Raw genomic sequence first — 15,341 nt, forward strand, 5'->3', positions numbered from 1 at the left:
TTGGGAGGCTGAGGTGGGTGGATAACCTGAGGTCAGGAGTTCAAGACCAGCCTGTTTAATATGGTGAAATACTACTAAAAATACAAAAATCAGCCAGGCAAGGTGGAGGGCTCCTATAGTCGCAGCTACTTGGGAGGCTGAGGCAGGAAAATTGCTTGAATCCGGGAGGTGGAAGTTGCAGTGAGCCAAGATTGCATCACTGCACTCCAGCCTGGGCAACAGAGTGAGACTCCATCTCAAAAAAAAGAAAAAAAATTCCTAAACCCTTTCTTTATCAAAATGGTCCTACTTTTTCATTTACATAGCACTTCACTTACAAAGCTTTCATTTTGGAATACTCAAGATTAAAGTTTGGCTCGGTAGACACAAGTAACTCCCAGGAAAGCAAAGCTGCTGTGTGGCAGGGTATACTCAGCTCAGACTTTGTGACTCTACAACTTGGGTTTTAGTCTCCTCTTCCATTAGAAATACACAACATTGGCCCAGCACAGTGGTGCATGCCTGCAGTCCCAACTACTTGAGCCTAGGGAGCAGGAGTTTGAGGCCACAGTGAGCCATAATAGCATTACAGCACCAATGCACTCCAGCTTGAGCGAAAGTGAGACTTTGCCAAAAAAAAAAAAAAAAAAAAAAAAAAAAAAGACCAAAATAATGACCACACTATAATTTTCTTTCATCTTCCATAAATGCCTTGAAATACTGCATATTATTCAAGTTCCACATACGGCCTCATTGCTTTCCCTCACCATTCCCCCTGGAAAAAAGTCTGCCTTAAACACAAAAAATTGCAGTGAGATATAAAAAATGACACTCTTCCCATATGATCCAGCAATCACACTCCTTGGTACTTACCAAAATAAATAAAAAACCTAGGCCGGGCGTGGTGGCTCACGCCTATAATCTCAGCACTTTGAGAGGCAGAGGCAGGCGGATCACGAGGTCAGGAGATCGAGACCATCCTGGCTAACACGGTGAAACTCCATCTCTATTAAAAATACAAAAAATTAGCCACAGGCGGACGCCTGTAGTCCCAGCTACTCGGGAGGCTGAGGCAGGAGAATGGCGTGAACCCGGGAGGTGGAGCTTGCAGTTAGCTGAGATCGCCCCACTGCACTCCAGCCTGGGCAACAGAACGACTCCGTCTCAAAAAAAATAAAAATAAAAATGATTTTAAAAACCTATGTCCACATGAAAACCTGCACATGATGTTTATAACAGCACTATACATATTTGCAAGAACTTGAGAGCAACCAAGATGTCCTTCGGTAGGCGAATAAACAAACCATGTTTGGATAAACCGTGCATGGATAAACAAACCATACATCCAAACAATGGAATTCAGTGCTAAAAAGGAACTATAAAGCCACGAAAAGACATGGAGTAATCTTAAATGCATATTACTGGCTAAAAAGACAATCTGAAAAGGTTACATACTACATGATTCCAACTATATGACCTCCTGGAAAAGGCAAGACTACAGAGACAGTAAAGATTGGTAGTTGTCAGGGGTTAAGGGAGAGGGAGGAATGATTGGCCAAAGTACAGAGGATTCTTTTTTGAGACAGAGTCTTTCTCTGTCCCCCAGGCTGGAGTGCAGTGGCGCGATCTCGGCTCACCGCAACCTCCACCTCCTGGGTTCACGCCATCTCCTGCCTCAGGCTCCCGAGTAGCTGGGACTACAGGCGTCCGCCAACACGTCCAGCTAATTTTTTGTATTTTTAGTAGAGACGGAGTTTCACCGTGTTAGCCAGGGTGGTCTTGATCTCCTGACCTCGTGATCCGCCCGCCTCGGCCTCCCAAAGTGCTGGGATTACAGGCTTGAGCCACCACGCCTGGCCTAGAGGATTCTTAAGGCAATAAAACTATTTTATTAGGGATAAAAGACTTTAAGGTAGCAGGTAAAAACAAAACAAAACAAAACAAAAAAATTCTATACTATGCTATTACTACAATGTATTTTGATACAACAATGGTAGATAGATATCATTATACATTTGTCAAAATCCATAGAATGTTCAAGACCAAAAGTACACCCCAATGTAAACTATGAACTTTGGGTAATAATGACACGTCAATGTAGGCTCATCAGGTGTAACAAATGTACCACTCTGGTACAGCACTTTGACAGTGAGGGGGCATGGGGAAAGAAGGAGAGGAAGGGAAGGAGCAGGGAGAGGAAGAGGGAGAGAATAACAAGGGTTCTATAGGAACAATATACTTTCTGCTCAATGGTGCAGCATGTTGACAGTGGGGGAGTGAGTGAAAAGAGAATGTGTATGTATGTGTATAACAAGGGTTATATAGGAACACTCTATACTTTCTGCCCAATTTTGCTCTAAACCTAAAACTGGTCTAAAAAATAAAGCTGGGGCTGGGTGCAGTGGCTCACGCCTGTAATCCCAGCACTTTGGGAGGCCGAGATGGGTGGATAACTTGAGCTCAGGAGTTGGAGACCAGCCTGGCCAACATGGTGAAACCCCATCTCTACTAATAATACAAAAATTAGCCAGGCATAGTGGCGGGCACCTGTAATCCCAGCTACCTGGGAGGCTGAGGCAGGAGAATCACTTGAACCCAGGAGGCGAAGGTTGCAGTGAGCCGAGATCACACCATTTCACTCCAGCCTGGGTAACAGAGGGAGGCTCTGTCTCAAAAAAAGAAATAATAATAATAATAATAACAAAAAGTTGAGATTACAGGTACAGCAGATGCACTTGTAATCCAAACTTCTCAGGAGGCTGAGGCAGGAGAATTGCTTGAGTTCAGGAGTCTGAGACCAGGCTGGGTAACATAGCACGACTACATCTCAATAAAATAAAGCCTACTAATTAAAAAATAAATGAGGCCAGGATATGGTGGCAAACACCTATAATCCCTGCATTTTGGGAGGCCAAGACAGGAGGATGGCTTGACGCCAAGAGTTTGAGAGCAGCCAGGACAAAATATGAGGACCCATCTACAAAAAATGAAAACAAATTTTTTTTTATCTCACTCTGTCACCCGGGCTGGAGTATAATGGTGTGATCTCGGCTCACTGCCTCTTGGGTTCAAGTGATTCTCCTGCCTCAGCCTCCTGAGTACCTGGGATTACAGATGTGCGCCATCATGCCTGGCTAATTTTTCTATTTTTAGCAGAGACGTGGTTTCGCCATGTTGGCAAGGCTGATCTTGAACTCTTGAACTCAAGTGATCCACCCACCTCGGCCTCCCAAAGTGCTGGGATTACAGGCATGAGCCACCATGCCCAGCCAAAAATGGATTTTTATTAAAATTTTTAAATTTACAGCCAGGCGCGGTGGCTCACGCCTGTAATCCCAGCACTTTGGGAGGCCGAGGTGGGCGGATCACGTGGTCAGGAGATCGAGACCATCCTGGCTAACACGGTGAAACCCCGTCACTACTAAAAATACAAAAAAATTAGCCGGGCGTGGTAGCGGGTGCCTGTAGTCCCAGCTACTCGGGAGGCTGAGGCAGGAGAATGGCGTGAACCCGGAAGGCAGAGCTTGCAGTGAGCCGAGATCGTGCCACAGCACTCCAGCCTGGGCGACAGAGCGAGAGTCCATCTCAAAAAAAAAAAAATTTTAAATTTACTTGAATGTAAAGTTAATAAAGCATGTTTCCAAAACACTTAGAATATTGTGACATCACTGAGGGTCCAAACTGATATTTCTGTATCCTCATTTAAAACAACCAATCAAGGATACAAGTATTTCACAACAAAAAAAATTAAACACTTCAACCTGCACATTCTCTTAGCTGCTCTTCTCCAGGTGTTTACAGAAGCCCCTTTCCCTCCCCCACTGGTTTACCAGGTGAAACAGGTAATTCCTCAAGAGCAAATGACCTTCTGTCCACTTAAAACCATCAAGAATGTTTAATGATTATAGATCTCCCAATTCAGCGTCACTTCCATATTGGCAAGGAAAATGTTTAATGCTCTGAAAGAACAGAACAATTCAATTCAGACACTGTAGAAATACTCCGCATAGATGAGCACAAGTTGATATTCAGATTGGACATAATTGCTTTTAGCCTCAGAAATTGGTCTGGTAGCCTAGTCAGGGAAGTAAGCATTCCTCTGAATAGCAGTCATAAAATAACTGACCACAGCAGCAATGTAACACAAAAACTGTTGCTAAGAAAGCTTATTAGCATTTCTAACTTGTTAAATGAGAGAGACATGTACAAGTACGATATTAAATATTAAAACATTTAAGAATAAAATCCACTTTTTTTGAGACAGGGTCTTGCTCTGTTACCCAGGCTGGAGTGTAGTGGCACAATCATAGCTTACTGCAGCCTCGACTTCCTGGGCTCAAGCAATCCTTGCACCTCAGCCTCCTAAGTAGCTGGGACTACAGTCTCATGCAACCACATCCAGCTAATTTTTAAATTTTTTGTTGACATGGGGTTTCTCTATATTGCCCTGGCGCAACAATCCTTAATATACTTCCTTTCCTACTGAAGTTATCTTTTTCGTTTCTTAAAATATTTTTATTTCATTTTACTTTTTGTAGAGATGGGTTCTCGCAACAATGCCCAGGCTGGTGTCAACCTCCTGGTCTCAACCCATCCTCCCTCCTCAGCCTCCCAAAGTTCTGGTATTACAGACATAAGCCACCATGTCCAGCCAGAAGTTGTCTTTTTCTAAATTAAGATAGCTTATTAGATTTTTCCTCCACTGTCTTCTAATTTTTCTGTAGGTACTCTTGTTCTCTATTTTGTAGAAGACCAACTATCTGCATTAAAAAGTTTAATATATACTTAAGAATTGAATTGTGTCCTCCACCTCCCCCAAAGTCTTATGTTGAAGCCCAATCCCCAATGTAACTATCTGGAGAGAGGGTCTTTAGAAGTTAAGTTTAAATGAGGTCAAAGGGTGGAGGGGTCTAATTAGATAGGGCAGTGACCTTGTAAGAAGATAACTCCTCCTGCCATCCCCCTCAGAAAAGGTGGCTGGCTACCTGTAAGCCAGGAAGAGCCACCACCAGAACCTGACCATGCTGACACCCTGACCTTGGACATCCCAGCCTCCAGAACTGTGAGAAAGTAAATTTCTGTTGTTTAAGCTCCCTGGTCTATGGTATTTGTTATGGAAGCTTGAGCTGTCTAATACAACATTCAAACCAACAGAACAACCAGTGAGAATTTTTCTGGTGTACCAATCTTTTTAACAAAATTCTTGTAAGAATTCTGTCACAATGAACTTATTCCACCCTCTTCCCAACACTACTGGTCATGCTAAGCCAAAATTCCAGCTAACTGACTCCAAGAAGAAGGCAAATGAAAACAGATTTGACCTGTTTACAAGTAGTTGTGAAATATATGTAAGCAAACTTCAATCAGGAAAAAAAATCCTGAAGTAACACAAAAACCAGGCTTTAGTCCCTGAAAACGAATGAGAAAGTTTGGGAATAAGCATCTACAATCCACAAGCTACTGAAGGTAACTTAGTTTTAACTTCATGATGACTCTCACAGTGGCTTTTGGGAAGCCACTCAAGGTAACAATTACTCAACTTTACAACTGATATATTAGCACATGCCTGCTTATTAGTTAGCACTTTAAAGACTTAATGAGTGTAAGATGACGGGTCATTCATGATTATAGATTTGTAATTATAAAATTACTTTTACAATATATCATGCATCAAATATATTATTTTGGTAACTAAAGAATGTGGGGGACAATCCAGACCCCACTTTATCATCTCCAAAGATGGCTTATTATAATCAGCATAATCTTGTGTTTGAAAAACTCAGGGGAGACTAAAAGCGGGACCAGTGAACAGCAGTTTGTAAACGGGATATATCCACTAATTAAAAAAATTACTGACTTCATTCCAAAGAAGCCAAAATAAACCCTAAAATCACAGTAACCAAGAAAAAGTGGCCTTAGAATCTGCACTAAAGTCTTCATGTTCTTTCTCCAGCACACACACACATTACATAAGCTGAAACTGAATCCTATTCTACATGTGATCACCCCACCAAAAACTCCATCTCCAAATCCATCCAACCATCTGATTAATTACAACCACTTTCAAAGATGTCTATAGTTGTATTTTAGTTTCTCAGCAGAGTAAACAAATTTTGGATAGGCCAATTTTATCCATATGCTGACAAAATTCAAAATGTTTGAAAGTGTCTTGTATTACCATTTTTTTCTGGAACTATCTTTTCAAATGATTCTTGAGTAATGATTTAAAGGATACACTCTGTCATTGCGGCAACGTCCAGTTTGTCAATATCAGGTGAACCAGGGCAACACTTCTTGAATTCTTTTCGAAGATCAAAAAAGGAATAGAAGCATTCAGGTAATAGTACATTCTGAGGAAGGACAAGGTAGATACTGTTAACTAGGTGAATTTGGTTCAATGTTTCTCTCACAATTAGGAACCTAAAAATTGAATATAAGTATATTTTACAATGGAAAAAATTTTAGAGCAGCTTTATTTTTAAAAGTTGGTCCTGTTTTTATATTAGATCCTATGCACAAGTCTCATGAAAAAAAATTCCTCTTGTTTTAAGGCAGTGGATTACAATGTTTGTGCTCCAGTATGCATTCCATTGAAAACAATTCTGAAGCTGTGATACATTTGTGCTGTAATACTTCATATTTTCTGGCTGTTAATACTACTCTTTTTTCCAGCCATAACCATTTTAGAACATCTGTATTTTCAGGCAACACTAGCAGCCCTTTCAGTTTTCATACAGATGCAGGATTAGATTGTAAAACCGGGTAGTTCTAACTATTGGGTTCTAATAATGCATATTTTCAGTAATAAGTGAGATTAGAATAGTAAATTTCTGATTAACTGAAAAGGCTTATTTTTGTGCCAAATAATAGTCCCACATTAGTCTTCTTGACCAATATTGTAGCTGTACCTGTGAACTCAAATTAGACTTCAAACGAAAACAAAAACAAACTCACAAATCCCAAAGGCAAAGGAGAAATGGTTACCTGCTGTTCTTAGCTATTAGCACCACTACTGTGGCTACGAAGCAAAGCTCAACTGTCTGGACAAATATTACACTATTGTTTCTTTTGTTTTTTTTCTTAACAAAATAACCCAGCATTGGATAACTTTTAAAGATAATCCTTTTAAAAACTCAATTTAGATTTTTCTTAAAATTTTGAAATTGTGTTAATTTGCTGGGAATTTTTACCCATTTTTACATTAGAACATCAAGGAAATTAAGACTTTTAAATGTTAAATGTTCATGCAAAATGTCTCCTCTCCAAGTTCCTTCTATTGGATTTTATTAGATGTGACCTGTTCATGCTGTATTTTGAAATCAGTATTGCTACATCATGGTCACAGCTTTTAAAAAAGTTAACAACCGAAAGAACCATGAAACCTCCCTATTACCTACAAAAATGCTCATTTAAAAGCTACTTGTAAGGACAATAACTCACATGTTCAACAATAATCATGTTCAACAATAATCAGTTTAAATTGTTGTGTCCATTTAAAATACTGAGTATTTTATTTAGTGGTTATAACAATGTTGATGTTCTATTAAATAATGTAGGCTGAAAGGCTAATACAGTATGAATGCTCTTTGTAAATAATGCTTGTCTACAGAAATCTGGAAGAATATATCCAAATATGTTCATGTTAGAGAAAAACATTTTAATATATTGAGCAGCAGGATTATTTCATGTTTTGCCATTTTCTCTTTTCTTTAATGAATATACAGAATTACTTTCACTATAACATTAATTGTTTTAGTTTCTGTATTTAATCAAAATCCTAATAGCAGTGGCTGAGGAAAAACTTAATTTTTCTCCAGATGTTTTCCTACACCCAAAGCAGTCCACCTAAATAATGAAAACAGCTATTTTCCTCTGGCCCAACAGGGAAAAGATTAAGTCTTGTCCTTCTGTCATGTGAGTTTGGGAGTAAAAAAGTAATCCTTACATATCACTATTTCTGGTAAGGATGTAGCGACTAGTCTAGCATTTAATTTTTTAAAAAAATTCTTCCGCTTTTATCAAATAATTACTGAGACTCATATAAAAGGAGTGATTTTCTGAAGACATAACAACTTAAGTTACTCCTTCAAACTTTTTAAATGGTCATAATATATTAAACGAAATAAAATCTGCACTTACTTGCCTGGGTCATCATTTGTCAGTCTACATCTTTCATTGCAAGCCTTGCCTCATACAGGTACCTAAATATATTCTACTTCCATCTTTTCAAGCTCAGTCCCTGCCTACCACAATAAAAAGTTACAGCTCAAACTAATTTAAGTTGTTAAGAGACAGTGTATTAACAATGATTGGCTACACTGGGTGGGTTGTCTCTGCTGTTCCTTTTCCCACAGCCCCTCAGTATTTATCCCAGAGAGAGAAATCACATTTTACCTATAGTAAGACTGTATTTCTCTCACTCTGTAATCCTCTGTCAGAAAAATCAGCAAAGGTAAAGGATGAGACTGACCCTTTTGTTTTGATGCAAGAATGTTTTGAACATTTACTTAAAATCAGACAAAGTGAAGAGTGCTACGATTGTGGTTTCACTAGATATAAGGTTGTCTTATTTAAGTAGCCTTTTTAATGATTAGAATACAACTTTAAATGTTTAATTCTTTTTTCCTTCCTTTCTAGGATATAGCATTTTCAACACAAATGGGGATATTATGACATACTAAAAAATAGTTCTTTCCTCTCTTTGTAGTTATTTTAAATGTCAAAAATTCACACTTCATATTAGCTTTGGAAAAGGGAACAGTGTCATGCATCTTGAAAATTGGACGTAAACAAAGAGACTATTTTAAGTCACCAAAGAGTATCTTTGTATATACATAACACCAAATTTACCATTTTTATAATTTTTAAGAGTATGGTTCAGTAAAACATTAAGTACATTAACATATTTTGCAACCATAACCACCATCCATTTCCAGAGCTTTTTCATCTTCACAAACTGAAATTCTGTACTCATTAAATAACTCCCTATATGCATCTTTTTAAGAACAGAGAAACTTGAATAAACCAAAAATTTTTAAAGTACTTCAGTCGCCCCAAACGTCCAACCTTTTTTTTTCCAGAAGCCACCACTCTTACCTTCTTGGAAGCCTCAGGATGCAGGATTTGCCTGACATGAAGCTGCCCATCGGTACAGAGACAGAAGGAAGTCCCTACTCCAATATTCAGTTCATTGCTCACTGACTGGTTAAACTGCAAGAACAAGATACACACAGGGATGCAACTGATGCACGATTTACAAACTCTACAAAGTAGCTCCCCTTGGTGATAGCCAGAGAAAACCGCAATAAGGGCCCTGATGGGGGACACCGGTGCTGGGGCAACCTTGGAAAGACAGACTCCTTTCCCACGAACCGTCTAGCTTCCTCGAGGTAGGGAAGCTTTCCAAATAATCCGCAGTTCGCGCCCAGGAGAAACTTGTCAATGCATTCTGCCTTCTGTTTTTACAAAAAAAATCCATTCAAGACTTAAGTCAGATGTCTAATTTCATCAGCAGGTTGCCTTCAGATTACATCATTCCCTAGTGTTAGTTTTTATATGTTTGGATGTGCCAGGCTTAGGAAAGACGCCAGCTTCTAATAAACAAATACGGGTATTGGGTATACAGATCTGGAAAGTCTTGGATGAATACACCCCAGAAAGGACAGCTTTCTCCTATAACTCGAAGCTCGTGTGCTAGGGCAGAGGTCGTGAGAGCGCAGAGCATTCATCTGTGTACAGGTGTTTAGCGCCCCGCCCTACCCGATCCGGCACCCGTCAGCACCCCGGAACAGCCGGTTTTTAGGTCACCTCAGTCCTAATAAGGGGATTCCATCAGTTCTGCAGTGACCCAGCGGGCAGCCTTGCACGTTCAGACCTGAAAAACCTCCCTGGCACTGGGACCAAGGCCACTAAAGAAATAATGACGGACCGAGACTTTCGTTGGGAGTTCAGAAGCCTGAAACCAGGCAGGCACCTTCAGGTTCAAACCCAAACTGTGCTACTTCTTGCACACCCGCCGGGCCCGCCTGCACGTCTACGCCACAGCGCCCCCTGCCCGAAGGCTGTGGGCCCAAACCCCGCAGGGCAGCGGCGCCTCTGGGGTCTGGACCTGGAGATGGGGGAGCTAGGATTCAAACTCCGCACGTCAATCAATTGGCAAAATGGAGTTGACTCTCCGGCTCCAGTAACTACTCAGGAAGCAACTCGAAAATTAGTGAATGTCGGTCCCAAACCCTGGGGGCTGGGAGGTGAAGAGAAGCAGCGACCCCCGCCCAAACGGTGCGCCCCGGCCGTCAGGCTGGGCTCCCACCCACGCGGCCGGGCGAGCGTCTCGCCACCCTGCTCCGGGAACACGCGTGGGCCGCCCTGAAAGGGCGTAGGGTGCGGTGGGGTTGGGCCCAGGCTGGGGTGGGCGGCGTGACCCGAGGCTGTCACCTGTCGGAGGGCTTGGTCCAGCTGCGACGCCGAGGACAGGCTTTCAACGTCTATTTTAGTTTCTTCTTTGCAGTCCTCCGTCAGTTCCAACTGATCCGGTCTAACTAGTACTTCGTGCAACTGTCCCACCTCCGAAGGTAGAGAAGCAGGGGTCAGTTTCCCTCAATTTCGGAGCCTCTTTCTGCACCCTCCTCCCTCGCTCCCCTGCTGAGGCGGCCCGCGCCTCTTTTGGGGTCCGGACGCAGAATCAAAGCTCTCGACTCTCCATCGGTTCCGGTGCGTTCCTGCCCCCCGCCCCACCCCCCACCCCATAGGTCGGAAAAGCCCTGGAAGTGGACCCCGGGGCCTCCGAGACCCCACCTCGTCTCGGCGGAGCGTCCCCCGACGGGCAAAGAACCCGGCTCGGTAGCGCCGGCCTCTCCACCTGAGCCAAATTGCGGAGGACTGAAATGGCTCCAAGGCAGTTGGCCAACAAGTTTGGTTTTACTCTAGCTTCCCTAGGCCTCGGGTCCAGACTCACAAGTGGGCAAACAAGAGCACTTATTTACCTACCTCCACCCCCCTCCCCGCCCAAACCTCTACCACAAACTTCTTGCCCCATTCCTTGCATTTAGACGAAAACGTGGAGAAATACCTTCTTGTTGGCCAGATCCACGACTTTCCAGAACAGCAGGATCAGCTCTTTCTCATCCGAGCCTAGCTTGGTCCCGGTGGCCCCAGCAGTGATCCCAAAAAGCACTACCAAGTAATCCGGAGAGGCCGTCATGACGATAGGTGGGGAGGGGGAGAAGGGGGGGTCGGGAGGCGGTAAGGTGGTGTGGAAGTGAGAACGAAAAAACCTGTGCTAAACCCTCTTCTAAGAGAAAAAGAAAGAGCGCCCACCCCCCTTCCTTGCTACTGCTAGTGCAAAAGGCGGTAACCAACCACCCAAGCCCACACCTGGCCGGTGCTCCACGCCCAGGGCAGGAAGGGGGGTGGGAAGGAGGGCGCAGGAGGCCTGCCCTTTTTGTATTCAGTTGCCCGGGCGTCTATGCAAAAAGCCTGGAGCAAGGCTGCACCCCCGGGAGGCACGCAATGGCTGAAAGCTTTTCTGTTTTGGGATGTGGCTCTACCTGCCCGCCCCTTCCCCCTCCCCCACGTGGTGCAGGTAAGAGACACCTGGCGGCGCCGGCCTATTGGCTCCTTCAAACCACGACGTGGCAGCGGTGGGGGAGTAGGCCACTTGGGGAGGGGGAGGAAGGGGCGGGAGACAATGGCTGGATGAATGGAGAGGCGAGGGCGAGGGAGGGGGAGGGGGAGACGCGAGGGGCGGGGAAGAGGCGGTTGCCACCCAGAGGGTAGACGAGGCCAGACGGGAAAAGGGCTCCGAGAGGTAAAGGGCGCTGAGTCGCTGGGGGGAGGGGTTCCCACTGGAGGTAACTGAGAGGTGCAGGGGGGCTCCGAGAATACTGGCTGCGGGGAACGAAGCCGAAGGTTCTGAAGGGTCAAGAGAAAAGGCCAGGTGCAGGGAGGCGAAAGGAAGGAAGCCAGAGGTGAGGCCCGGGGCGCGGAGCTGCCCAGGGCGCGGCGCCGGCGGAGGACGAACCGCTGAGGGAGGGACCTGCCAACCGCAGCCAGGAGGTGGCGGGGGCAACTGCAGATCCCCGGAAAAGCAGCTCCCGAGCCAACACACCTTTCAGTGCAAACAGCAGGAGAAATCCTGCAAGCCCCCCACCTTCTCCTGGCCAGAGCCCGGGTGCACGCTCGTCCCAAACCCGCCGCGCTGCCCACCTTCCGGAGAGGAACCCGCACACGGCAGAGCCGGACGCCCGGGGCTGGACGCCCAACCACCTAGTCACTCCCCAATACGCAGTTACCGCACGCAAAGCAGCTGGGGGACCCCGCAAGGAAACTCAGGCACAATGGAGCCCTCTCCTTTTTCTCTCAACTCTAAATGCTATGCCTGGTTTGGTCCTGGCTGCTAGTTCGAAGCTAGAACATCCTCTAGAGCTGGGGCCCATTTCCTTTTATTTGCCTTGGGCCCCAAATGAAAAGCATCTATCCGAATGCCTAATAAAAGTTTTCTTAAATCGGGCCACGCAGGCTTTTTCCCGGGTTCTGCGCCCTGACTCCATTCCCTCTGCTCATGCTTTTGGTATTGTATTGGAGTGTGTTGACTTGACCAAGCTCCCAAACAACCTCCCTGCTCTACCTCAGCTTGGTCTGCCCAGAGGCTCGTGCCCCCATCATCACCCCCAGCCACCAGATCGGTGGCAGTATGTTGTTGGGTCTTGTTGACATCTTAGAAAAGCGCTAGAGGTGAAGTTTTCTCGGGTTTTATATCTCAAAGCGATTTGTTCTTCGGAACAGAACTCTGAAGTATTAATAATTTGGCTCTAGGTGTCCAGCCCCGTTCGTATTCATGATGTGAAACGGGCAACCATGCACCTATCCCTGCAGAACCCACTCCGGGTACAAATCCGATAACCTTTCAGGACGCGTGTCAAGGGAAGCTGGAGGCCTGGCTTTCCCAGGGGGGGTTCAGGCTCCCGGGAGGGGGGAGAGGAGCCCGAGGCCCGCGCCGTCTCGTTTCCTGGTAGGAGAAGGTGCAGGCGGAGGCGGGGCCTCCCGTGATGCAGGTGGCAGCTCGCGTCCCCTAAGAGTGGGCGAAGGCCAGGGTCCCACACTCGCAGCGCTGCGACTGCACTCGGGACCTCCCTCGTTCGCTGCTTGAGTTCCAGAGGTGGGTGCTTCCCTGTCCTGAACTCCAGAGTGCGGAGTCATAAATGGGTTCCGGCTGGTTTGCTGCAGTAGCCTCGCTCCTCCCCAGCCCCGGTAACTCCGAGCCACCAGTCCAGACCCTCGGGCGTCGCGGGGGCAGGGACTGGGGGCGGAACGAGGCAGGGAGGGACCTGGAAAAACCACCCAGATTGCATTGCAGTGGGCGAGGCCGCCTGGAGGAGCCGGTTCCCCCTAACCACCTCCCCGTGGGGCTCTCGGTGCGTGGTTCCCAGGTGCTCAGCTCTGCTGGGCCTAGGAGGTGCCGCCTCACAGGGACGCGGAACCCGGTGCGTGGCCCCAGCGGGGCGGACCAGATAGCGCGAGGCGGTCGGTCCAGAGGCTCCTCGCCAAGCAGGTGACTGTTGCTGAAAAAGTGGTTGGAACACTTGGGGAAACCCGGCCCCGCCTGTTCTTTCTAGGTCTTTGGAGTTTGGATTAATCATTTGTGTCGCCCGTTTGGATAAACCAAAGACTTTATTAAATCAGCGCGTTTACCAGGAATTCCGCAGTAGTATCCACGTTAGAATCTTGAGTCTTGGAGTTGACCATATTCATACAGACTTGCCTTCTTCCTGTTTAGTTTATGTCTTGTGTTCCGTTATTGGAACGCTAAGCTTGTGGGAGTTGTTTACATCCTACTGCTCAAGGTCATCACCAAGGTGTGATTTTTCACAAAAAGAATTTGTAACCTCCGGCATGAATGGCTCAAGGAAGTCTAATCCCGGTTTCTGATTTTTTTTTTTTTTTCAATTTAAAAGTTAATCTTACTGGGCCCAGCGCGGTGGCTCATAGCTGTAATCCCAGCACTTTGGGAGGCCGAGGTTGATCACGAGGTCAGGAGTTCGAGACCAGCCTGACAAACATGGTGAAACCCCCGTCTCTACTAAAAACACAAAAATTAGCTGGGCGGGGTGGCGCGCACCTGTAATCCCAGCTACTCGGGAGGCTGAGGCAGGAGAATCGCTTGAACCTGGGAGGAAGGGGTTGCAGTGAGCCGAGATCTTGCCATTGCACTCCAGCCTGGGCGACAGAGTGAGACTCCATCTCAAAAAAAAAAAAAAAAAGGTTAATCTTTCCAGCTAGATTTTCAAGGATGAGGATTTTGTTGTTGTTGTTGTTGTTCTCAAATGTATTCCCAGGGCTTGGAACAGAACCTGACATATACTAGGCACTCAACAAATATTTGTTGAATGATTGTAATGAGTAACACCCATTTTTGCAGCTCTTTGTCTTCTGAGCCTAGGGCATAGGTTATCATTGCAGAGGTGAGATTGTCAAAATGGGAGTCTACAGGTAATTTAAGACTTAAATGTTTAAAGAGTAGGTGCTAATTCTTCAACAAACTTACTTTTGTTAAATTAAAATTGTAAAATGTGGTGGAGGGGTTGGAATATATGTAATTCAAGACAGTTCTGAATACAAAAATGTTTTACTGTCTATCACCACCATCTATAAATCTAATTTAGTAAGGATAATCTGTGTAAGGTGGCTGGAAAGAACCTTGAGGAGAGAGGCTTATTTAAGTATTGGCTCAGGACCACACCTAAAACTCTCAAAACTTTGAGATTCTGTTGTTTTGTTTTGTTTTGTTTTGTTTTGTTTTGTTTTTAAGAGCCAGAGACCCAAGTTGAGGAACAGCCTATAAAATAACTGGCCTGTACTCTTAGATACATTAAAGCCATCAAAGACAAAGACTGAAGAAGAACTTTTGCAGATTAAAGGAGTTTAAGAGACATGATCCTGAACCGGAAAAAGTAAAAAAAAAAAAAAAAAAAAAAAAAAGGGTCTGTAGATTAAATAATAGTATTATATCCATGTTAATTTCCCATTTGTTGTAATATTACTGTGGTTGGGCAAGACAGTGTCTTTGTTGGTGGAAGTATCTACTGAAGTATTTAGGGGTAAAGAGGAATCATGTCTGTAACTTATTCTCAAAAGGTTCAGACAAAATATATGTAAAGGGAATGATAAAGCAAATGCAATAAAATGTTAACATTGGGGAATCTGTATAAGGGGATTCTTTATACTATGTAACTTTCCTGTAAGTCTAAAATTATTTCAAATTAAAAATAATTTTTTTAAGCCTCAGAGGACATTTTGCTGCCACCGCCTTGCTGGTGGTTGACAAGGCTCTGTGTCATGACTTTTTTTTCTGTTAATCTAACTAC

At 44.7% G+C, this 15,341-nt stretch overlaps 1 protein-coding gene across 5 annotated transcripts in view; it reads right to left on the reverse strand.

Annotated features, from left to right (window-relative positions):
• The window catches only part of ESRP1 (epithelial splicing regulatory protein 1), a 67,771-nt gene extending 56,346 nt beyond the window's left edge, over positions 1-11,425 (reverse strand). For 2 of the 5 annotated variants that reach the window (XM_030795265.1, XM_030795262.1), the window contains exons 1-4: positions 11,048-11,325; positions 10,414-10,542; positions 9,076-9,189; positions 6,215-6,329 (exon numbers count right to left, since the gene is read on the reverse strand). In XM_030795265.1, the coding sequence (XP_030651125.1) occupies positions 6,215-6,329; positions 9,076-9,189; positions 10,414-10,542; positions 11,048-11,179 (490 nt within the window). In that variant the 5' untranslated portion in view covers positions 11,180-11,325. Of the gene's footprint in view, positions 1-6,214; positions 6,330-9,075; positions 9,190-10,413; positions 10,543-11,047 lie in introns of all 5 variants that reach the window. The other 3 variants (XM_030795264.1, XM_030795261.1, XM_030795263.1) reach the window with 2 other exon arrangements.
• Positions 11,426-15,341: the final 3,916 nt, after the last annotated feature.

This window comes from Nomascus leucogenys, chromosome 16 (genome assembly GCF_006542625.1).
Source record: "Nomascus leucogenys isolate Asia chromosome 16, Asia_NLE_v1, whole genome shotgun sequence".
NCBI classification, from domain to species: domain Eukaryota; kingdom Metazoa; phylum Chordata; class Mammalia; order Primates; family Hylobatidae; genus Nomascus; species Nomascus leucogenys.